The sequence below is a fragment of the Rana temporaria genome, chromosome 4 (assembly GCF_905171775.1).
Source record: "Rana temporaria chromosome 4, aRanTem1.1, whole genome shotgun sequence".
Lineage (NCBI taxonomy): Eukaryota > Metazoa > Chordata > Amphibia > Anura > Ranidae > Rana > Rana temporaria.
The window spans coordinates 468,303,252-468,323,971 of record NC_053492.1 but is presented as its reverse complement, the minus strand read 5'-3'; the positions used below and the strand labels follow the sequence as shown (position 1 = coordinate 468,323,971).

General features: G+C 49.7%; 1 protein-coding gene across 2 annotated transcripts in view; it reads left to right on the top strand.

Moving 5' to 3' along the window:
- Window positions 1–1,528: 1,528 nt before the first annotated feature.
- GTPBP2 (GTP binding protein 2) overlaps window positions 1,529–20,720 on the top strand; it is a 48,246-nt gene continuing 29,054 nt past the window's right edge. Inside the window, exons 1-3 of one of the 2 annotated variants that reach the window (XM_040351757.1) lie at window positions 1,529–1,752; window positions 10,395–10,421; window positions 11,548–11,732. In XM_040351757.1, the coding sequence (XP_040207691.1) occupies window positions 1,600–1,752; window positions 10,395–10,421; window positions 11,548–11,732 (365 nt within the window). In that variant the 5' untranslated portion in view covers window positions 1,529–1,599. Of the gene's footprint in view, window positions 1,753–4,034; window positions 4,052–10,394; window positions 10,422–11,547; window positions 11,733–20,720 lie in introns of those variants that run through there. The other variant, XM_040351758.1, reaches the window with a different exon arrangement.

Here is a 20,720-nt window from a genome sequence, read left to right as displayed (position 1 = left end):
CTTCACAGAAAGTGTCGTTTTTTTCCATCACATAAAGTGATGGTGTGTATGGGGCATAAGAATCAGTCGCATAGATACACGTGCCAAAAAAGAGAGATACGATGGAGTATCCTGAGATACTCCGTCGTATCCTTACTCAGAATATGGCCCACTGTCCCCAGATCAAGTCTGTCCCTGGTTTTGTCCCCAGATTGGATTTAATAGGGGGCAGGGGCAATTTCAAAGACAGTCAGTGCAGAATTAAAATAAAAAAAAAATAGAATTACACCCCCCCCCCCCGCTCCGCTGTGCCTACCCCCCTAGGGGGGTTGTATTTTTCCCATTATCTGTGCCCCCTTCTGATGATCATGTGCTGGTCGGAGCGGAGGGAATTGTATCTTCAGTTTCGGGCGCATGCCCATTCATCTTCGCTCGCATGTTCTTCCGCCTTGGCTCAAATCCTGACCAGCCACCTGCCTATCTCCTTCCCTTCCCTGGGGGAGTGATCTTCCTCCGCTTCTCATCCAGTAGTAGCCGGGGGCCTGAAGAGTAAGACGTGAGAGGCTGTGAGGCGGGGGCGGAGGCGACGGCAGAGAGTCGCTGATTGTTGCCATTACTAGTAAAGAAAAAATATGTCCCCGGATTTCATTTTAAAAATCTGGTCACCTTACTGTAATAGGAAATAGGTGTGACATAGAGGGAGGATGGGGAAGTCATTCTGGGTGCACACTGGGTTATTGGGGGGCTGTAATAGGTGTGACATAGAGGGAGGATGGGGAAGTCATTCTGTGTGCACACTGGGTTATTGGGGGGGCTGTAATAGGTGTGACATAGAGGGAGGATGGGGAAGTCATTCTGGGTGCACACTGGGTTATTGGGGGAGCTGTAATAGGTGTGACATAGAGGGAGTATGGGGAAGTCATTCTGGGTGCACACTGGGTTATTGGGGGGGGGGCTGTAATAGGTGTGACACAAAGGGAGGATGGAGAAGTTGTTCTGGGTGCTCACTGGGTAACAGAATGCACAGTAATGAATGTTGCACATAGGGAGGAAGGTCATTCTGGGTGCACACTGGGTCAGTAATGGTCCTGGATGTGACACAGCTAGAGGAAAATAACATTAATTTTGGGGCCACACTGGGTTATGGGGGGCAGTAATAGGTGTGACACACAGGGTGGATGGGGAAGTCATTCTGTGTGCAAACTGGGTTATTTGGGGACTGTAATAGATGTGACACAGTGGGAGGATATGAGGAAAAAAGTCTTACTAGGGGGACAGTATTTTGCGCTGCACACTTCCAATTTCTTCCCATCATGCCCCGCGCGCCTGATGCAACACATCGTAGGCGTGGCTCCGCGTCCCCTAGGTGGGCGTGGTTGCATGACGGTATGTGTGGAAAAACCGACCGGCTGGGCGGAGCAAGTATTCTGGTGGGCGTGGTTGTCGGAAAATCCAAACAAGCCAACGGTGTGTTGTTGGTGGGCGGGGTGCTGAGCGCGAAAACCTGTGATTGGTCTATGGGCGGGACCTTGATGTGATCAGAGAGCGGTGATTGGCGGTGGTTGTGTCCGGGCCTGCTCTGTGTCCCCGGCTGGAGGGTAGCGGGAGACAGAAGAGAGGATGGAGCCGCGGCTGCTGGAGTTGTTCGGAGGGGGCGGCGGGGGAAGAGGGAAGAGCGGAGCCCGGAGCAAGAAACCCACCAAGGGCAGGAACCGGGGGGGAGGATCCGGGGGTAGCAAGAACCACAACAACCCCCCCTACCTGCCCCCTGAGGTAATACCACCCCCAATACCTGTCCTCTGAGGTACTAATACCCCCAATACCTGCCCCCTGAGGTACTAAAAACCCCAATACCTGCCCCCTGAGGTACTAATACCCCCAATACCTGCCCCCTGAGGTACTAATACCCCCAATACCTGTCCTCTGAGGTACTAATACCCCCCAATACCTGTCCTCTGAGGTACTAATACCCCCAATACCTGCCCCCTGAGGTACTAAAAACCCCAATACCTGCCCCCTGAGGTACTAATACCCCCAATACCTGCCCCCTGAGGTACTAAAAACCCCAATACCTGCCCCCTGAGGTACTAATACCCCCAATACCTGTCCTCTGAGGTACTAATACCCCCAATACCTGTCCTCTGAGGTACTAATACCCCCAATACCTGTCCCCTGAGGTACTAATACCCCCAATACCTGTCCTCTGAGGTACTAATACCCCCAATACCTGTCCTCTGAGGTACTAATACCCCCAATACCTGTCCCCTGAGGTACTAATACCCCCAATACCTGTCCTCTGAGGTACTAATACCCCCAATACCTGTCCTCTGAGGTAATACCACCCCCAATACCTGTCCTCTGAGGTACTAATACCCCCAATACCTGTCCTCTGAGGTACTAATACCCCCAATACCTGTCTTCTGAGGTACTAATACCCCCAATACCTGTCTTCTGAGGTACTAATCCCCCCAATACCTGCCCCCTGAGGTACTAATCCCCCCAATACCTGTCCTCTGAGGTACTAATACCCCCAATACCTGTCCCCTGAGGTACTAATCCCCCCAATACCTGTCCTCTGAGGTACTAATACCCCCAATACCTGCCCCCTGAGGTACTAATCCCCCCAATACCTGTCCTCTGAGGTACTAATACCCCCAATACCTGTCTTCTGAGGTACTAATACCCCCAATACCTGCCCCCTGAGGTACTAATCCCCCCAATACCTGTTCTCTGAGGTACTAATCCCCCCAATACCTGTTCTCTGAGGTACTAATACCCCCCAATACCTGTCCTCTGAGGTACTAATACCCCCAATACCTGCCCCCGAGGTACTAATACCCCCAATACCTGACCCCTGAGGTAATAATACCCCCAATACCTGTCCTCTGAGGTACTAATACCCCCAATACCTGACCCCTGAGGTAATAATACCCCCCAATACCTGACCCCTGAGGTACTAAGACCCCCAATACCTGCCCCCTGAGGTAATATCACCCCCAATACCTGCCCCCTGAGGTAATATCACCCCCAATACCTGCCCCCTGAGGTAATATCACCCCCAATACCTGCCCCCTAAGGTACTAATACCCCCAATACCTGTTCTCTGAGGTACTAATACCCCCCAATACATGTCCCCCAAGGTACTAATACCCCCAATACCTGTCCTCTGAGGTCATAAAACCCCCAATACCTGTCCTCTGAGGTACTAATACCCCCAATACCTGCCCCCTGAGGTACTAATACCCCCAATACCTGCCCCCTGAGGTACTAATACCCCCCAATACCTGTCCTCTGAGGTACTAATACCCCCAATACCTGCCCCCTGAGGTACTAAAAACCCCAATACCTGCCCCCTGAGGTACTAATACCCCCAATACCTGCCCCCTGAGGTACTAAAAACCCCAATACCTGCCCCCTGAGGTACTAATACCCCCAATACCTGCCCCCTGAGGTACTAATACCCCCAATACCTGTCCTCTGAGGTACTAATACCCCCAATACCTGTCCTCTGAGGTACTAATACCCCCAATACCTGTCCCCTGAGGTACTAATACCCCCAATACCTGTCCTCTGAGGTACTAATACCCCCAATACCTGTCCTCTGAGGTACTAATACCCCCAATACCTGTCCCCTGAGGTACTAATACCCCCAATACCTGTCCTCTGAGGTACTAATACCCCCAATACCTGTCCTCTGAGGTAATACCACCCCCAATACCTGTCCTCTGAGGTACTAATACCCCCAATACCTGTCCTCTGAGGTACTAATACCCCCAATACCTGTCTTCTGAGGTACCAATACCCCCAATACCTGTCTTCTGAGGTACTAATACCCCCAATACCTGCCCCCTGAGGTACTAATACCCCCAATACCTGCCCCCTGAGGTACTAATACCCCCAATACCTGTCCCCTGAGGTACTAATACCCCCAATACCTGTCCTCTGAGGTACTAATACCCCCCAATACCTGCCCCCTGAGGTACTAATACCCCCAATACCTGCCCCCTGAGGTACTAATACCCCCAATACCTGCCCCCTGAGGTACTAATACCCCCCCTACCTGCCCCCTGAGGTAATACCACCCCCAATAGCTGCCCCCTGAGGTACTAATACCCCCAATACCTGTCCCCTGAGGTACTAATACCCCCAATACCTGCCCCCTGAGGTAATACCACCCCCAATACCTGTTCTCTGAGGTACTAATACCCCCAATACCTGCCCCCTGAGGTAATGCCACCCCCAATACCTGTTCTCTGAGGTACTAATACCCCCCAATACCTGTCCCCTGAGGTACTAATACCCCCAATACCTGTCCCCTGAGGTAATAATACCCCCAATACCTGACCCCTGAGGTAATAATACCCCCCAATACCTGACCCCTGAGGTACTAAGACCCCCAATACCTGCCCCCTGAGGTAATATCACCCCCAATACCTGCCCCCTGAGGTAATATCACCCCCAATACCTGCCCCCTGAGGTAATATCACCCCCAATACCTGCCCCCTAAGGTACTAATACCCCCAATACCTGTTCTCTGAGGTACTAATACCCCCCAATACATGTCCCCCAAGGTACTAATACCCCCAATACCTGTCCTCTGAGGTCATAAAACCCCCAATACCTGTCCTCTGAGGTACTAATACCCCCAATACCTGCCCCCTGAGGTACTAATACCCCCCAATACCTGCCCCCTGAGGTACTAATACCCCCAATACCTGCCCCCTGAGGTACTAATACCCCCAATACCTGCCCCCTGAGGTACTAATACCCCCAATACCTGCCCCCTGAGGTACTAATACCCCAAATACCTGCCCCCTGAGGTACTAATACCCCAAATACCTGCCCCCTGAGGTACTAATACCCCAAATACCTGCCCCCTGAGGTACTAATACCCCAAATACCTGCTCCCTGAGATACCAATACCCCCGATACCTGTCCTCTGATGTAATAATACCCCCAATACCTGTCCTCTGAGGCAATAATACCCCCCAATGAGTAGTGACGGTTGGCGCTGTGATCAGTGAGCAGTGACGATTGGCACTGTGAGTAGTGACGGTTGGTACTGTGATTATTGAGTAGTGACAGTTGTAGTGTTGGCGCTGTGATCAGTGACGGGGTTGGCGCTGTGATCAGTGACGGGGTTGGCGCTGTGATCAGTGAGTAGTGACGGGGTTGGCGCTGTGATCAGTGAGTAGTGACGGGGTTGGCGCTGTGATCAGTGAGTAGTGATGGGGTTGGCGTTGTGAGTAGTGACGTGGTAGGCGCTGGGATCAGTGAGTAGTGAAGGGGTTGGCGCTGTGATCAGTGAGTAGTGACGGGGTTGGCGCTGTGATCAGTGACGGGATTGGCGCTGTGATCAGTGAGTAGTGACAGCTGGCACTGTGAGTAGTGACGGGGTTGGCGCTGTGATCAGTGACGGGGTTGGCGCTGTGATCAGTGACGGGGTTGGCGCTGTGATCAGTGACGGGGTTGGCGCTGTGATCAGTGACGGGGTTGGCGCTGTGATCAGTGACGGGGTTGGCGCTGTGATCAGTGACGGGGTTGGCGCTGTGATCAGTGACGGGGTTGGCGCTGTGATCAGTGACGGGGTTGGCGCTGTGATCAGTGACGGGGTTGGCGATGTGATCAGTGACGGGGTTGGCGCTGTGATCAGTGACGGGGTTGGTGCTGTGAGTAGTGACGGGGTTGGCGCTGTGAGTAGTGACAGCTGGCACTGTGAGTAGTGACGGGGTTGGCGCTGTGATCAGTGAGTAGTGACGGGTTGGCGCTGTGATCAGTGAGTAGTGACGGGTTGGCGCTGTGATCAGTGAGTAGTGACAGTTGGCGCTGTGATCAGTGAGTAGTGACAGTTGTAGTGTTGGCGCTGTGATCAGTGATGGGGTTGGTGCTATGATCAGTGAGTAGTGACGGGGTTGGCGCTGTGATCAGTAAGTAGTGACGGGGTTGGCGCTGTGATCAGTGAGTAGTGACGGGGTCGGCGCTGTGATCAGTGAGTATTGACGGGGTTGGCGCTGTGAGTAGTGACGGGATTGGCACTGTGATCAGTGAGTAGTGATGGGATTGGCACTGTGATCAGTGAGTAGTGACGGGGTTGGCGCTGTGATCAGTGAGTAGTGACGGGGTCGGCGCTGTGAGTAGTAATGGGATTGGCGCTGTGATCAGTGAGTAGTGACAGTTGGCACTGTGGTCAGTGAGTAGTGACAGTTGTAGTGTTGGCGCTGTGATCAGTGTTTGTGTTGTTTTCACACAGATAGGTGTCAGAAATCAGCTGATGGTTGTGTACACAGAGGACCAGGACGAGGAGGAGGAGGAGGAGGAGGAGGACGTGTCTATACTTGTCTGCTGTGCAGAATATTTATAGATGGGACCAGGGCTGTTTGGGTGCTATTTATAGACCGCTGTGTGTAAACACCGACTTGCTTGGGTAGTGTTGTGCCATATCAGTGGGCGGAGGAGCTGACACTCTCCTCTCGCTGTCCTTACACAGGATGGAGTCGGCAGTGAGAGAGTTAAGTGTCAAACACGGAACCTGATGACGTGTCCCCTCCCCCCTCCCTCCTCTGCCTGACACTGATATCCCAACTCCGCTTTTAACCCTTCAATGTCTGCCCCACCACTACTATCCCCAGCATTAACCCCTCCCTGATGTCTTCGTAATTAACCCCTCCTTGACCACCTTTCATTGGTGTCCCCTTTAACTCAGTATTTGCCCCTTCTGTAGTTTTTGTTGACACACCTACATCTGGAGCCCAGGGTCCCTCCCGTTAACCCCTTCCGGACACACCCACATCTGGAGCCCAGGGTCTCTCCCGTTAACCCCTTCCGGACACACCCACATCTGGAGCCCAGGGTCCCTCCCGTTAACCCCTTCCGGACACACCCACATCTGGAGCCCAGGGTCCCTCCCGTTAACCCCTTCCGGACACACCCACATCTGGAGCCCAGGGACAAAATTCTCCTATTAACCCCCTCTGGACACACCCACATCTGGAGCCCAGGGACATAATTCTCCTATTAACCCCTTCCTGACACACCCACATCTGGAGCCCAGGGTCCCTCCTGACACACCCACATCTGGAGCCCAGGGACAAAATTCTCCCATTAACCCCTTCCTGACACGCCCACATCTGGAGCCCAGGGACAGAATTCTCCTATTAACCCCTTCCTGACACACCCACATCTGGAGCCCAGGGTCCCTCCTGACACACCCACATCTGGAGCCCAGGGACAAAATTCTCCCATTAACCCCTTCCTGACACACCCACATCTGGAGCCCAGGGACAGAATTCTCCTATTAACCCCTTCCTGACACACCCACATCTGGAGCCCAGGGTCCCTCCTGACACACCCACATCTGGAGCCCAGGCACAAAATTCTCCCATTAACCCCTTCCGGACACACCCACATCTGGAGCCCATGGTCCCTCCTATTAACCCCTTCCGCACACACCCACATCTGGAGCCCAGGGGGTCCCTCTTATTAACCCCTTCCGCACACACCCACATCTGGAGCCCAGGGGGTCCCTCTTATTAACCCCTTCCGGACACACCCACATCTGGAGCCCAGGGTCCCGTCTGTCAACCCCTTCCTGGGCCATTGTTGGTCACACTGACATTGTTGACTCTGCCTGCTCATGGTGTCCAGGATTAACCCCTACATGACTAACCAATAACAAGAATGATAATTGTTAATGACTGTTTTTCAGGCTTGTTAAATTACCACACAGGAACTCCCTGAGATGTGACCTGTCACTTGTTGTGAGGAAGCCTGTGTGAGATTAACCGTTGTGTTGCTGGATGTTGTATAAAGGGCAGTGGCGTCTCCAGCTTTCATATTTAGGCGGGGCACATGGGGGGCCAACTATAAAATGCAATTTTTTTTATATATATATATATATATATATATATATATATATCCTGGGGCCCTTTACTACGATCCTACAACGGGCCCTTTCACATGTTCTGCAGTGAGCTCCCCTCCTACTATACTGGGGCCCCCCAGGGTGGCAGGAAACAACAGATAAATGCCACCAGCGCACCAAGAAAATATAAGGGTCCAAAGCAGTGGGAGAACTATCAGGGTTGCAAAGGTTGTCTTGCCACAGAGCCCTGGTGCTTTGCCACTGTGGGGTTCCCCAGCTGTCCTGTTATTGACAGCGCTGGTCTGGCATCTGTCTCCTTGGCAGCCGCGGCAGTCTTAAGACCTAGTGCTGGTGACATTATGGGTGCATGCAGGGGAAGGCTGGCACTATTGGTTATAGAGAGCCGAGCCCCCAGCTGGTTACCTAGCAGTAGTAATGCTGTATAACCTTCTCTGTTGACATGCTGATCGGGATGTGATGCTCCCAGTCAGATCTAATAAACACAGTGGGCCAGATTCAGATAGGTCAGCGGATCTTTAGATCTGATTTACGTTACGCCACCGCAAGTTTTTGAGGCAAGTGCTTTATTCAGAAAGCACTTGCCTCTAAAGTTGCGGCGGCGTATCGTAAATCCCCCGGCGGAATTAAAATTCCGCGGCTAGGGGGCGTGTAACGTGTAAATTAGGCGCCTCCCCGATCGAACAGCGCATGTGCCGTCTGCAAATTTTTCCAGCGTGCATTGCTCCAAATGATGTTGCAAGGACGTCATTGGTTTTGACTTTAACGTAAATTACGTCCGGCCGTATTCGCTAACGACTTACGCAAACAACGTAAAAAATTCAAAACTCGGCTCGAGAACGACGGCCATACTTAACATAGGATACGCCGCACTTACCCCTCCTATAGCAGGGGTAACTTTCCGCCGAAAAAAGCTGAACGCAAACGACGTAAAAAAAAGCGCCGGGCGGTCGTTCGTTTCTGAATCGGCGAAAATACGCATTTGCATATTCCTCGCGTAATAATACGGAAGCGCCACCTAGCGGCCGGCCTGGAATTGCAGCCTAAGATCCGACGGTGTAAGTCACTTACACCTGTCGGATCTTAGGGATATCTATGCGTAACCTGATTCTATAAATCAGGCACATAGATACGATGGCCCGCACTCAGAGATACAACGGCGTATCTCTTTTCTGAATCCGGCCCAGTATTTATTAGCATCAAGAGTACAACTATATATATATATATATATATATATATATCTATCAACCGTATGTTCAGCAGCCATGTGGGCTTTGATCAATAAAATCACTGATATTTATGACTAGGATTTGACTGGGAGCATCACCTGGATTGCATCCCGATCAGCATGTCAGAGAAGGGTCCACTGCTGCTAAGCAACCTGCAGGGAGCTCAACTGTCTACAACCAATAGAGATGGGCTCAGGTGTGTTTAAAATCCCACATGCTCGATCCCGCCAGGAAGCCGACACTTCACAGTGGTAATCACAGCCAGTGAGACTTTTCCTGATCTGTGCAGCTGCGGACCGGGAAATGTGAAAGTAAATTGTGAATGTCTTGAAAGAACAGGAGAGTGGGAGGGAGACAGATGGGGGAGAGAAGGGATGGAGATAATGCAGTCTGCAGTGCGCACACTTACCCACGGTCCAGGCTAGAATCTCATGCATCATTCACACACAGCGAGGAATGCTGCTGATTTTCATATTTCCCGCCCACACATCCCCTCTATTCAGATACAGCACGCCGGGATAGTGTGGGAGGAGCTGTATTCCTCCCTGCTCGTATGTGAGGAGAGTGAGTGAGTGAGGGAGGGGGGTGGCTGGCTGGACTCGATGGGCTGTGAAAGAGTGTCATAGACACTCACAGTAGCCTCAGCTTGCAGTCACCACTCTCTGAATTTACAGGCTGGTTCTCCTGTCTTAAAGCGGAAGTAAACCTATCGATTTACCAGTTTCAAAAAGCAGTTACATTTCCGGCATGCCGGGATTGCTAACTGTCACATTGGTTGTGCTCTCAACCAAACTGTCAAACCATCCAATGGCTGGTGTCATAACTGATCACATGTGCAGCATCATGGCAGTTGAAGATTAAACATAGGCCAAGATGGCAGCTTCCTTGCCTGAAAATGATAGGTGGGTTTACTTACACTTTAAGGACGGGAGAAATCAGTCTGTTTTTTCAGTAACCGAGATGAAGGCTCGCCCCCCCACAGTGTTCGTGGAGTCCTTTCTGCAACTTACTCTTCTCCGTGCCAATGAGGATGCAGGGAAAGGAGCAGATCGGGCGGCTGTGGTTGTGTGAGCACTCGCATTATGCAGTGTCAGTGAGCAGAGGGAGGGGGGAGGAATCCCCCGCAGGAGCTGACTGGGGACGCTCTCCCTCTCAGGAGAGACTGTGTTACTCCAGCGGCGGCCCGAGCAAAATACAAAAAATGCATAAAATATATATTTGGGGGGGGGGGGGGCCAGGGCCCTAGGGACGCCATTGAAGAAGGGAACTGAGGGATCTGACTGAGTTTTACCTTTTTTCTTTTCTAGGCGGAGGAAGGGAACATCGAATATAAGGTGAGTATCTATACCCCCTCCTCCCAGACCCCACTCACTGTCTGCCACCGCTGAACTGGCGTGCCTAGGCTACCTTTACCCACATGACTCCTCTTTCTTGATCCCTGTCATTGTCTGTAACCTGTTAACCTTCTTCTGTGCCTAGGCTACCCATATCATGTGACTGCTTCTTCCTGACCCCCTCACTGTCTCACCTCCTGGATCATTTTCTATGCACATGCTACCTGTATCATGTGACTGCTTCCTAACCCCCCCATCACTGTTACCTCTGGACCTTCCTTTGTGCCTAGGCTCCACCTGTATCATGTGACTGCTTCCTAACCCTTCCCATGCCTGTCACCTCTGGACCTTCCTCTGTGCCTAGGCTCTACCTGTATCATGTGACTGCTTGCTAACCCCCCCCACCCCATCCCTGTCACCTCTGGACCTTCCTCCCTGCCTAGGCGCTACCTGTATCGTGTGACTGCTTCCTAACACCCCTCCCGTCCCATTCCTGTCTCCTTTCGACCTTCCTCTGTGCCTAGGCTACCTGTATCATGTGACTGCTTCTTCCTGTCCCCCTCACTGTCTCACCTCTGGATCACTTTTATGCACAGGCTACCCGTATCATTGTGCCGACCCCTTCCTAAACCCCCATCCCTGTCATCTCTGAATCTTCCTCTGTGCCTAGGTTGCCCATATCACGTGACTGCTTCCTACCCCCCCATTCCATCTATGTCACCTCTGGACCTTCCTCCTTGCCTAGGCTCTACCTGTATCATGTGACTGCTTCCTAACCCCCCAATCTCTGTCTTCTCTGTGCCTAGGCTGTATCATGTGACTCCTTCTTCCTGACCCCTTCACTGTCCCACCTCTGGATCATCTTGTATGCACAGGCTACCCGTATCATGTGACTCCTGCCTGACCAACTCAGCTATCTATCACTTCTGGACTTTCCCCCAGGCCTAGGCTACCCGTATCATGTGACTCCTCACTGTCTGTCACCTCCTGGACCTTCTTCTGTGCCTAGGCTACCCGTATCATGTGACTCCTCTTTCATGATCCCAGTCACTGTATGTCTCCTCTGGACCTTCCACTGTGCCCAGGCTGCCCATATCATGTGACTTTCTTTCTTCTTATCATCTAGCTAAAGCTGGTCAACCCATCTCAGTATCGTTTTGAGCACCTGGTGACCCAGATGAAATGGCGACTGCAGGAGGGACGCGGGGAGGCGGTGTACCAGATTGGCGTCGAGGACACCGGGCTGCTGGTGGGACTGTCGGAGGAGGAAATGAAGGCCTCGCTTCTCACCTTGCACCGCATGGCCGAAAAGTACTGACCTCTCTGCTGACCTTTGTATATTCTATACTATCATTATTCCTGATCTTTATCCCTTTCACGCCGACGCAACGCATATATGCGTCCTTGGCTTTCGGGGGTTATACCGGGATGATGCCTGCAGCCGCAGGCATCATCCCGGTACTGTTGTTTAGAGCCGGCGATCGGCTATCCAAACATAACAACCGATGCGGCTAAAAGCCGCTCGGTTGTTATGCCGGAGGAGCGGGAGGGGACATCCCCCCCCTCCCGCCGCCTCTCGCCGCTCTGACCGGGCCTCCCGTCCCACTGGGAGTCCCGATCCTCCATCCGGCGCCTTCTGTGTCCAGGCGGAGACTGACACTAAGCCGTAAACGGCTTTGATTCAGTCTCCGCATTGAAACCACGGAAGCGGCGTCATGACGTCACTTCCGGGTTTCTCGGCTGTCAATGGCGCCGGATTTAAAAAAGTACACAGTATTCAGAATCGCCGTTTTCGGCGATCTGAATACTTTGAAGTGCAAAGGAGGGCTCGGGGGTCTTTTAGACCCCCGATCCCTCCATAAAGAGTACCTGTCACCACCTATTGCTGTCACAAGGGATGTTTACATTCCTTGTGACAGCAATAAAAGTGATCAAAATGTAAAAAAAAAAAAAAACACAATTTAATATTATAAAAAAAAAAAAAATAAGAAAACAAAAAAAATTTTTTTTTAAATCGCCCCCCTCCCCGCGAGCTTGCGCAGCAAAGAAAACGCATACGGAAGTCGCGCCCGCATATGAAAACGGTGTTCAAATCACACATGTGAGGTATCGCCGCGATCGTCGGAGCGAGAGCAATAATTCTAGCACTAGACCTACTCTGTAACTCTAACCTGGTAACCGTAAAAAAAGTTTAAAGTGTCGCCTATGGAGATTTTTAGGTACCGTAGTTTGTCGCAATTCCACGAGTGCGTGTAATTATAAAGCGTGACATGCTTGGTATCTATTTACTCGGCGTAACATCATCTTTCACATTATGCAAAAAAAATGGGCTAATTTTACTTTTTCATTTTTTTAAAATTCATGAAAGTTAATTTTTCCCAAAAAGTTGTGTTTAAAACACCGCCGCGCAAATACTGTGTGACATAAAATATTGCAAAAATCGCCATTTTATTCTCTAAATTCTCTGCTAAAAAATATATATAATATTTGGGGGTTCTAAGTAATTTTCTAGCCAAAAATATGGATTTTAACTTGTAAACACCAAATGTCATACATAGGCGTAGGCATGAAAGGGTTAAAGTTTTGCAGCACTGTATAGTGTAAGGATATACAGGAGCTATAACAGTACAAGGGCCTATGGCTATAACAGTACAAGGGCCCATGCAGACAACTGTCAGTTTTGCCAAGCGCAATGCAGAGAAGGCAAAATTTAGGCAGATTAAACCTCAGCAGTAATCATTGTGCCAATGCTAGGAATAGGAGACCTGCCCAGAGGAGCTTACAATCTATACATGGGATAGCCATGGAAAGTGAAGGGGGATTTACAGCAGTATTTGTAGTAATGGAAGAGCAACAGAACCCAGAAGGTTAGAGAGAGAGGTGCTGCGAATCAGGAGATGTGTTTAAAGCGGAGGTCCGCCCACCCCACCCCACCCCCGCCGGCTATAGCAGCAGCTGCACCCAACAGCCAATCCGAAGATCGGCTGGGGTGCCGACATCGTGGGCTCCATGGACAGGGAAGTGTCTTAATATTAAAAGTCAGAAGCTGTCGTATTTGTAGCTGCTGACTTTTAATAATAGGACACTTACCTGTCCCGGGAGCCCGCAATGTCGGCACCCAAGCCTATCTTCGGGTCGGGTGCAGTCACTGCTATAGCTGGTAAGGGAACCCGGCAGTGAAGTCTTTCAACTTCACATCCGGTTCACTCCTGTGCTGCGTTTTCTAATTGGCTCGGCGGCAGAGGAAGGAGGACGGGGGGCAAGCTTCGCCACGGTGCCATCTCCAGAAGTGGGAAAGGGATGCTGTAAAAAATAAAAACCCCCGAAAGGTACCAAATGTGGCACTGGACGGGGAGCAGGCGAATAAACGGAATTTCTACTTTTGGGTGCAACTCACGCCAGCCCCGGAAGATTTGGCTGCTCAATGACCAGGCCATTTTTTTTGCAATACAGCACTGTGTCGCTTTAACTGACAATTGTGCGGTCGTGCAACGCTGTACCCAAACAAAATTTACGTCCTTTTTTTTTTTTTCCCACAGAGATTTATTTTGGTGGTATTTGATCATCTCTGCGGTTTGAATTTTTTGCGCTATAAACAAAAAAGGGGGACAATTTGGGGAAAAAAACACAATGGGCCGGATTCACAAAGCACTTGCGCCGACGTATCTCCAGATACGCCGCGTAAGTGCAAATATGCGCCGGACACACAAACTAAGATACGCCTAAAAACAGGCTTCATCCGACCGACGTAACTTGCCTACGCCGACGTAGAGTGGGCGCATATTTACGCTGGGCTCATTTGGTGCTCCCATCGATTTTCTATTCACATATGCAAATGAGGGAGATACGCCGATTCACAAACGTACGTGCGCCCGACGCAGTGCGCGTAAAGTCATACGTCCGGCGTAAACGTCCGTTATGCCCCATAAAGGAGGTGCAACTCAGCAGCATTCATGCAAAGGGCTGCACCAGGGAACACAAGCCGACGTATTTTACTTAGTTTACGTAGTACGTGAATAGGGCTGGGCGTAGGTTTACGTTCACGCCGTAGGCAGTGATTGGGCGTATCTTAGGGAGTAGTTCTGACGTGATTCTGAGCATGCGTCCACGGGACGGCGCATGCGCCGTTCATTATACGTATCTGTCTGGCGCTCGGCCCATCATTTGCATGGGGTCACGCCTCATTTGCATGGCTCACACCCACTTCCACCAACGCCGGCTTACGCCTAGGAAACCCAGCGCAGATTTGGCAGCACTGGCTTTGTGAATTCAGTGCTTGCCTCTCTGCGCTGCGTAGCGTACAGTAGATACACTACGGCGGCATAAATGTGCGCCGCTCTCTGTGAATCCGGGCCTATATTTTGGACTTTTTGCTATAATATCCCCAATTAAATTTTTTTTTTCTCAGTTTAGGCTGATTATGTATTCTTCTACAGATTTTTGTAATAAAAATCACAATAAGCGTATATTGGTTGGTTTGCGCAAAAGTTATATTGTCTACAAAATATGGGATAGATTTATGTTATTTTTTTTTTTACTAGTAATGGCGGCGATCTGCGTGTGTGTTTTTTTTTTTTTTTAATCATCAGGACTGCGACATTACGGCGGACACATCGGACACTTTTGACACATTTTTGGGACCATTGGCATTTATGCAGCGGTCAGTGTTATAAAAATGCACTGATTACTGTATAAATGTCACAGGCTTGGGAAGGGGTTAACTGTGTTCCCTAGTTTGTTTTCTAACTGTGGGGGGAGGGGACTCACTATAGGAAATGACAGATCGCGGTTCCCAGCTAGTAGGAACTCGCGCTCTGCATCTCCTCTCAGAACAGGGATGCGTGTGTTTCATGACGGCGGCTGGTCAGTAAGTGGTTAAAAAGGGAACTACAGTATTGCACAAAGGTTTTAGGCAGGTGTGAAGAAATGCTGTAAAGTAAGAATGCTTTTAAAAATTATATATAATATTTTTTTTTTTTTTTTTTTTTTTATCAACTTCCGAAATTCATAGTGAGCGAACTAAAGAGAAATCGAAATCAAATTAAAGTGGAGGTTCACCCGTAAATGTAAATTTTTAACATTAGATTGAGGCTCATCTTGTCTAGGGGAATCGGCTAGTTTTTTTAAAAACAAAGCCGTACTTACCGTTTTAGAGAGCGATCTTCTCCGCCGCTTCCGGGTATGGGCTGCGGGACTGGGCGTTCCTATTTGATTGACAGGCTTCCGACGGTCGCATCTATCGCGTCACGATTTTCCGAAAGTAGCTGAACGTCGTTGCGCAGGCGCCGTATAGAGCCGCACCGACGTTCGGCTTCTTTCGGCTACTCGTGACGCGATGTGTGCGACCGTCGGAAGCCTTTCAGGAAGACTGTCAATCAAATAGGAACGCCCAGTCCCGAAGACCATACCCGGAAGCGGCGAAGAAGATCGCTCTCTAAAACGGTAAGTACTGCTTCGATTTTAAAAAAACTAGCCGATTTGCCCTTGACAAAATGAGCATGAATCTAATGTTAAAAAAAAAATTTCGGGTGAATTTCCGCTTTAATATTGTGTGTGACTGCCCTTTGGCTTCAAACCAGCATCAGTTCTTACTTTTGCACACTTTGTACACTTGCACAAAGTCAGGGATTTTGTAGGATTAGAGTCAAGTGTATGACTAACTAGTTATACCAAGCAGGTGATAATGATCATCAATTCCATATGTAGGTTGAAACAGTCATTTAACTGAAACAGCTGTGTAGGAGACTTATAATTGGGTGAGGAACAGCCAAACTCTGCTACTAAGGTGAGGTTGTGAAAGACAGTTTTGTGTCGCAGGTCATACACCATGGCAAGACTGAGCACAGCAACAAGACACAAGTACTTCATGAGCAAGGTCTCTCCCTATTTATCCCTTTTTCACATTCCCTTTGTTTTCAGTTGCATAAGAGCTGGGTGGAGGAGAAGAAGAAGAAGAAGAAGCAGCAGCAGCACACTGAGCTTCCCAGTCAATGTTTGTGCATGGGGGTGTGTGTCAGGACAAGTCTGATCATTGGAGGAGAGCAGGCTGAGTTCTCAGCATAGCTAGACAACTGACCACGCTGTTCTTTCTTGCTTAGTGTGGTCATTTTTAATAGGAAAACAAGGGAACTGGCATAAACACCAGAGATTTTGCACAAAGGAAGCAATGCAAAGAGAACAGGATACTTTTTCATACAGGTGCATGGTACAGCGGCCACATATGGGGGATACGAAATTTTGGGGTAATAAACACTTTAATACAGCAGATAAAAGGCACATCATGCTTAATTCCCTTTAACATCGGAAAATGTCCAGTAGTGCCATCAGCACAGAACGAGAAAGCAGTGGGGCCCAGGTACACCCATCTACTGTCCGGAGTAAAGTAGTCACAAGTGGTCTTCATGGAAGAATTGCGGATGTGGAAACAAGTCTAAGCGACTCAACTATGCAGGAATACTTCATATTCCCATCGCACACTTTCCTGGATCTGCTCTTGGGTTCGGGTGCTTGTAGCAACAACCAGCTGGATACTGGTACACGTTACAGTAAAAATATTTGCCAGCAAACCATTAGAACAACGTAAATAGCGTCCAAACGGATGTTTTATTGCATGATCACAACACAAAGAGAGTGCAACGTTTCGGAGCCGCGCAGGGCCCCTTCGTCAGGCATGTGGTGACGAAGGGGCCCCACGTGATTCCGAAACGTTGCACTTATCACATGCCTGACGAAGGGGCCCTGCGCGGCTCTGAAACGTTGCACTCTCTTTGTGTTGTGATCATGCAATAAAACATCCGTTTGGACGCTATTAACATCGTTCTATGGTGTGCTGGCAAATATTTCTACTCAACTATGCAGGAAAACGCAGGAACTGGGGTGCAGAAAAATGGCAGCAGGTGCTCTGGACTGATGAGTCCAAAATGTGAAATATTTGGCTGTAGCAGGAGGCAGTTTGTTGGGGGAAGGACTGGAGAGCGTTACAATAATGAGTGTCTGCAGCCAACTGTGAAGCACGGTGGAGGTTCCTTGCAAGCTTGGGGCTGCATTTTTACAAATGGAGGTAGAGATTTTGTCAGGATCAATAGTGTCCTCAACGCTGAAAAATACAGGCAGGTACTTATCCATCATACCATTAGGGAGGCATGTGATCAGCCTCAAATCTATTCTGCAGCAGGACAACCACCCCAAACATACAGCCCAATGTCATTAAGAACTATCTTCAGTGTAAAGAAGAACAAGGAGTGCTGGAAGTGATGTTTTGCCCCCCACGGAGCCCTGATCGCACCATGAGTCTGTCTGGGATTACATGAAGAGACAGAAGGATTAGAGGCAGCCGACAACCACAGGAGATCTGTGCTTAGTTCTCCAAGATGTACAAAGAACAACCTACCTGCCGACTTCCTTCAACAACTGTGTGCAAGTCTACCTAGAAGAACTGATGATGAAAGTTTTGAAGACTTTGATTTGTATTTCTCTTCTGTTCATTTAGTTTCCACTTTTTTTAGGGGTGCACCGAATGGAAATTTTGGTGACGAAACCGAAAATAAAGATTACACTTTATATATTTTAAATAAAATGAATTTATATATTATAAATAAAATATATACATTTTTATATAACACATTGCTAATAGTATTAGCAAAATTTCCATGCAGTGCACCTCTAGCAGATATGATGCAGGAGATGGTCAGAGACTGCAGACATGGTACAGGAGATGATCAGAGACTGCAGACATGGTGCAGGAGATGATCAGAGACTGAAGACATGGTGCAGGAGATGATCAGAGACTGCAGACATGGTGCAGGAGATGATCAGAGACTGCAGACATGGTGCAGGAGATGATCAGAGACTGAAGACATGGTGCAGGAGATGATCAGAGACTGCAGACATGGTGCAGGAGATGATCAGAGACTGAAGACATGGTGCAGGAGATGATCAGAGACTGCAGACATGGTGCAGGAGATGATCAGAGACTGCAGACATGGTGCAGGAGATGATCAGAGACTGCAGACATGGTGCAGGAGATGATCAGAGACTGAAGACATGGTGCAGGAGATGATCAGAGACTGAAGACATGGTGCAGGAGATGATCAGAGACTGAAGACATGGTGCAGGAGATGATCAGAGACTGCAGACATGGTGCAGGAGATGATCAGAGACTGAAGACATGGTGCAGGAGATGATCAGAGACTGCACACATGGTGCAGGAGATGATCAGAGGCAGGAGATGGTCAGAGACTACAGACATACCACAGGAGATCAATGCAGCCGCACCAGTGTCCATCAAATGCAGCCTGCCAGTGCCCATCAAATGAAGCCTACCAGTGCCCAGCAGCTTCACCAGTGCCCATCATTTGCAGCATGCCTGTGCCTCACCAGTGCGCAGCATGCCTGTGCCTCACCAGTGCGCAGCATGCCTGTGCCTCACCAGTGCCCAGCATGTGCAGCATGCTTGTGCCCAGCAACTTCACCAGTGCCCATCATTTGCAGCATGCCTGTGCCTCACCAGTGCCCAGCATATGCAGCATGCATGTGCAGCCTGCTTGTGCCCAGCAACTTCACCAGTGCCCATCATTTGCAGCCTGACTGTGGCTCACCAGTGCCCATCATTTACAGCCTGACTGTGCAGCCTGCTTGTGCCCGGGTCAGCAGTGATCTCCATGTGTCACAGAGCAGATTTGAATTGCCTGGGGTGTAGTAACAATGTCCCGCCTCCTGTGACACGTCACTCTGATTCAATGTCGCACCATTGGATCAGTGTGCCGTCTATCAGAGGAGGCAGGATATTGTTACTACAGCCCAGACAATTGAGCTCTGTGACGCACACAGATCGAGGAGAGGGAGTGGAGGACTTGGCGCGCCAGAGGGACACTCCCGCAATGGGCAGCATCCCGGGCGGACCACGCCCCCTTTCCGTATTGGCTGTTTTTGTCATTTTCGGCAGCCAAAATTTCGTTGCACCACTAATTTTGTTATTTGATAAAACTAGTAAAATTGAAGTATGGGTTTAGTTGTGTGTGGTTTTTTCTTTTCTTTTTTTTTTTTAATCATACTTACCTAGCTGGGTGCAGCATTGGTCTGATACGGCATCTGTCCCCCGCCGACTCTAACATTGAGAACTGAACAATCAAACCCTGCCGATCGCTCCATTCTCGGTGCACCCTGAGCTATCAGTCAGCAGTTCTCTGCTCTGCACCCCCCCTCGCTCACTGGAGTGCTGGGCTCTGGCGGGAGCAGCCGGCTCAGGCTCTCAGCAGTTTTCTGATCTGGTTCAGGGTTCTGGGCGGGTTCCGAACATATGGTCGCGACCTTGCCCGAGCCTGGACCGGCTCTGTGACCTCAGCCAACAGTGGGATTCCGCTTGCTTTTTGCTGAAAACTGGGTCACAGGAGTGCAAAAAGAACTGCACTCGTGTGATACATTGGAGACGTACAGCCAAGTGAGCTCCTTTTTAACCCTTTTCTATTTCTGAAAGTATTCTTCACTTACAGCATTTTATTCACAGCTGCCTAAAACTTTTGCACAGTACTATATGGGGCAGATCCACAAAAGCATTACGCCGGCTTATCTATTGATACGCCGGCGTAATTTTAAAATTCCCGCGTCGTATCTTTGTTTTGTATCTACAAAACAAGATACGACTGCATCTCGGGTCGATCCGACAGGCGTACGTCTTAGTACGCCGTCGGATCTTAGGTGCATTTTTTCCGCCGGCCGCTAGGTGGCGTTTCCGTCGAATTGCGCGTCGAGTATGCACATTAGCTAGTTACGGCTATCCACGAATGTACGCCTGGCCGGCACATTTTTTTACGTCGTTTGCGTTCGGCTTTTTCTGGCGTATAGTTAAAGCTGCTATTATGAGGCATACTCAATGTTAAGTATGGCCGTTGTTCCCGCCTCGCATTTTGATTTTTTTACGTCGTTTGCGTAAGTCGTTCACGACTAGGGATTTGCGTAGAATGACGTCACTCGTCGTAAGCATTGGCTTGTTCTGGTTTAATTTCGAGCATGCGCACTGGGATACCCCCACGGACGGCGCATGCGCAGTTTAAAAAAAACGTCATTTACGTTGGGTCACGACGTATTTACATAAAACACGCCCCCATCACAGATATTTGAATGGCGCGCCATTACGCCGCCGTAACTTACGGCGCACATTCTTTGTGGATTTGAAAAAAAAAAAAAGTTACGGCGGCGTAGTGTATCTTAGATACGCTGCGCCCGGCGGAGAGAAGCGCCGATCTACGTGGATCTGGCCCTATATCTTTATTTTTTTCAAACTTTTGTATAGATAGGTAA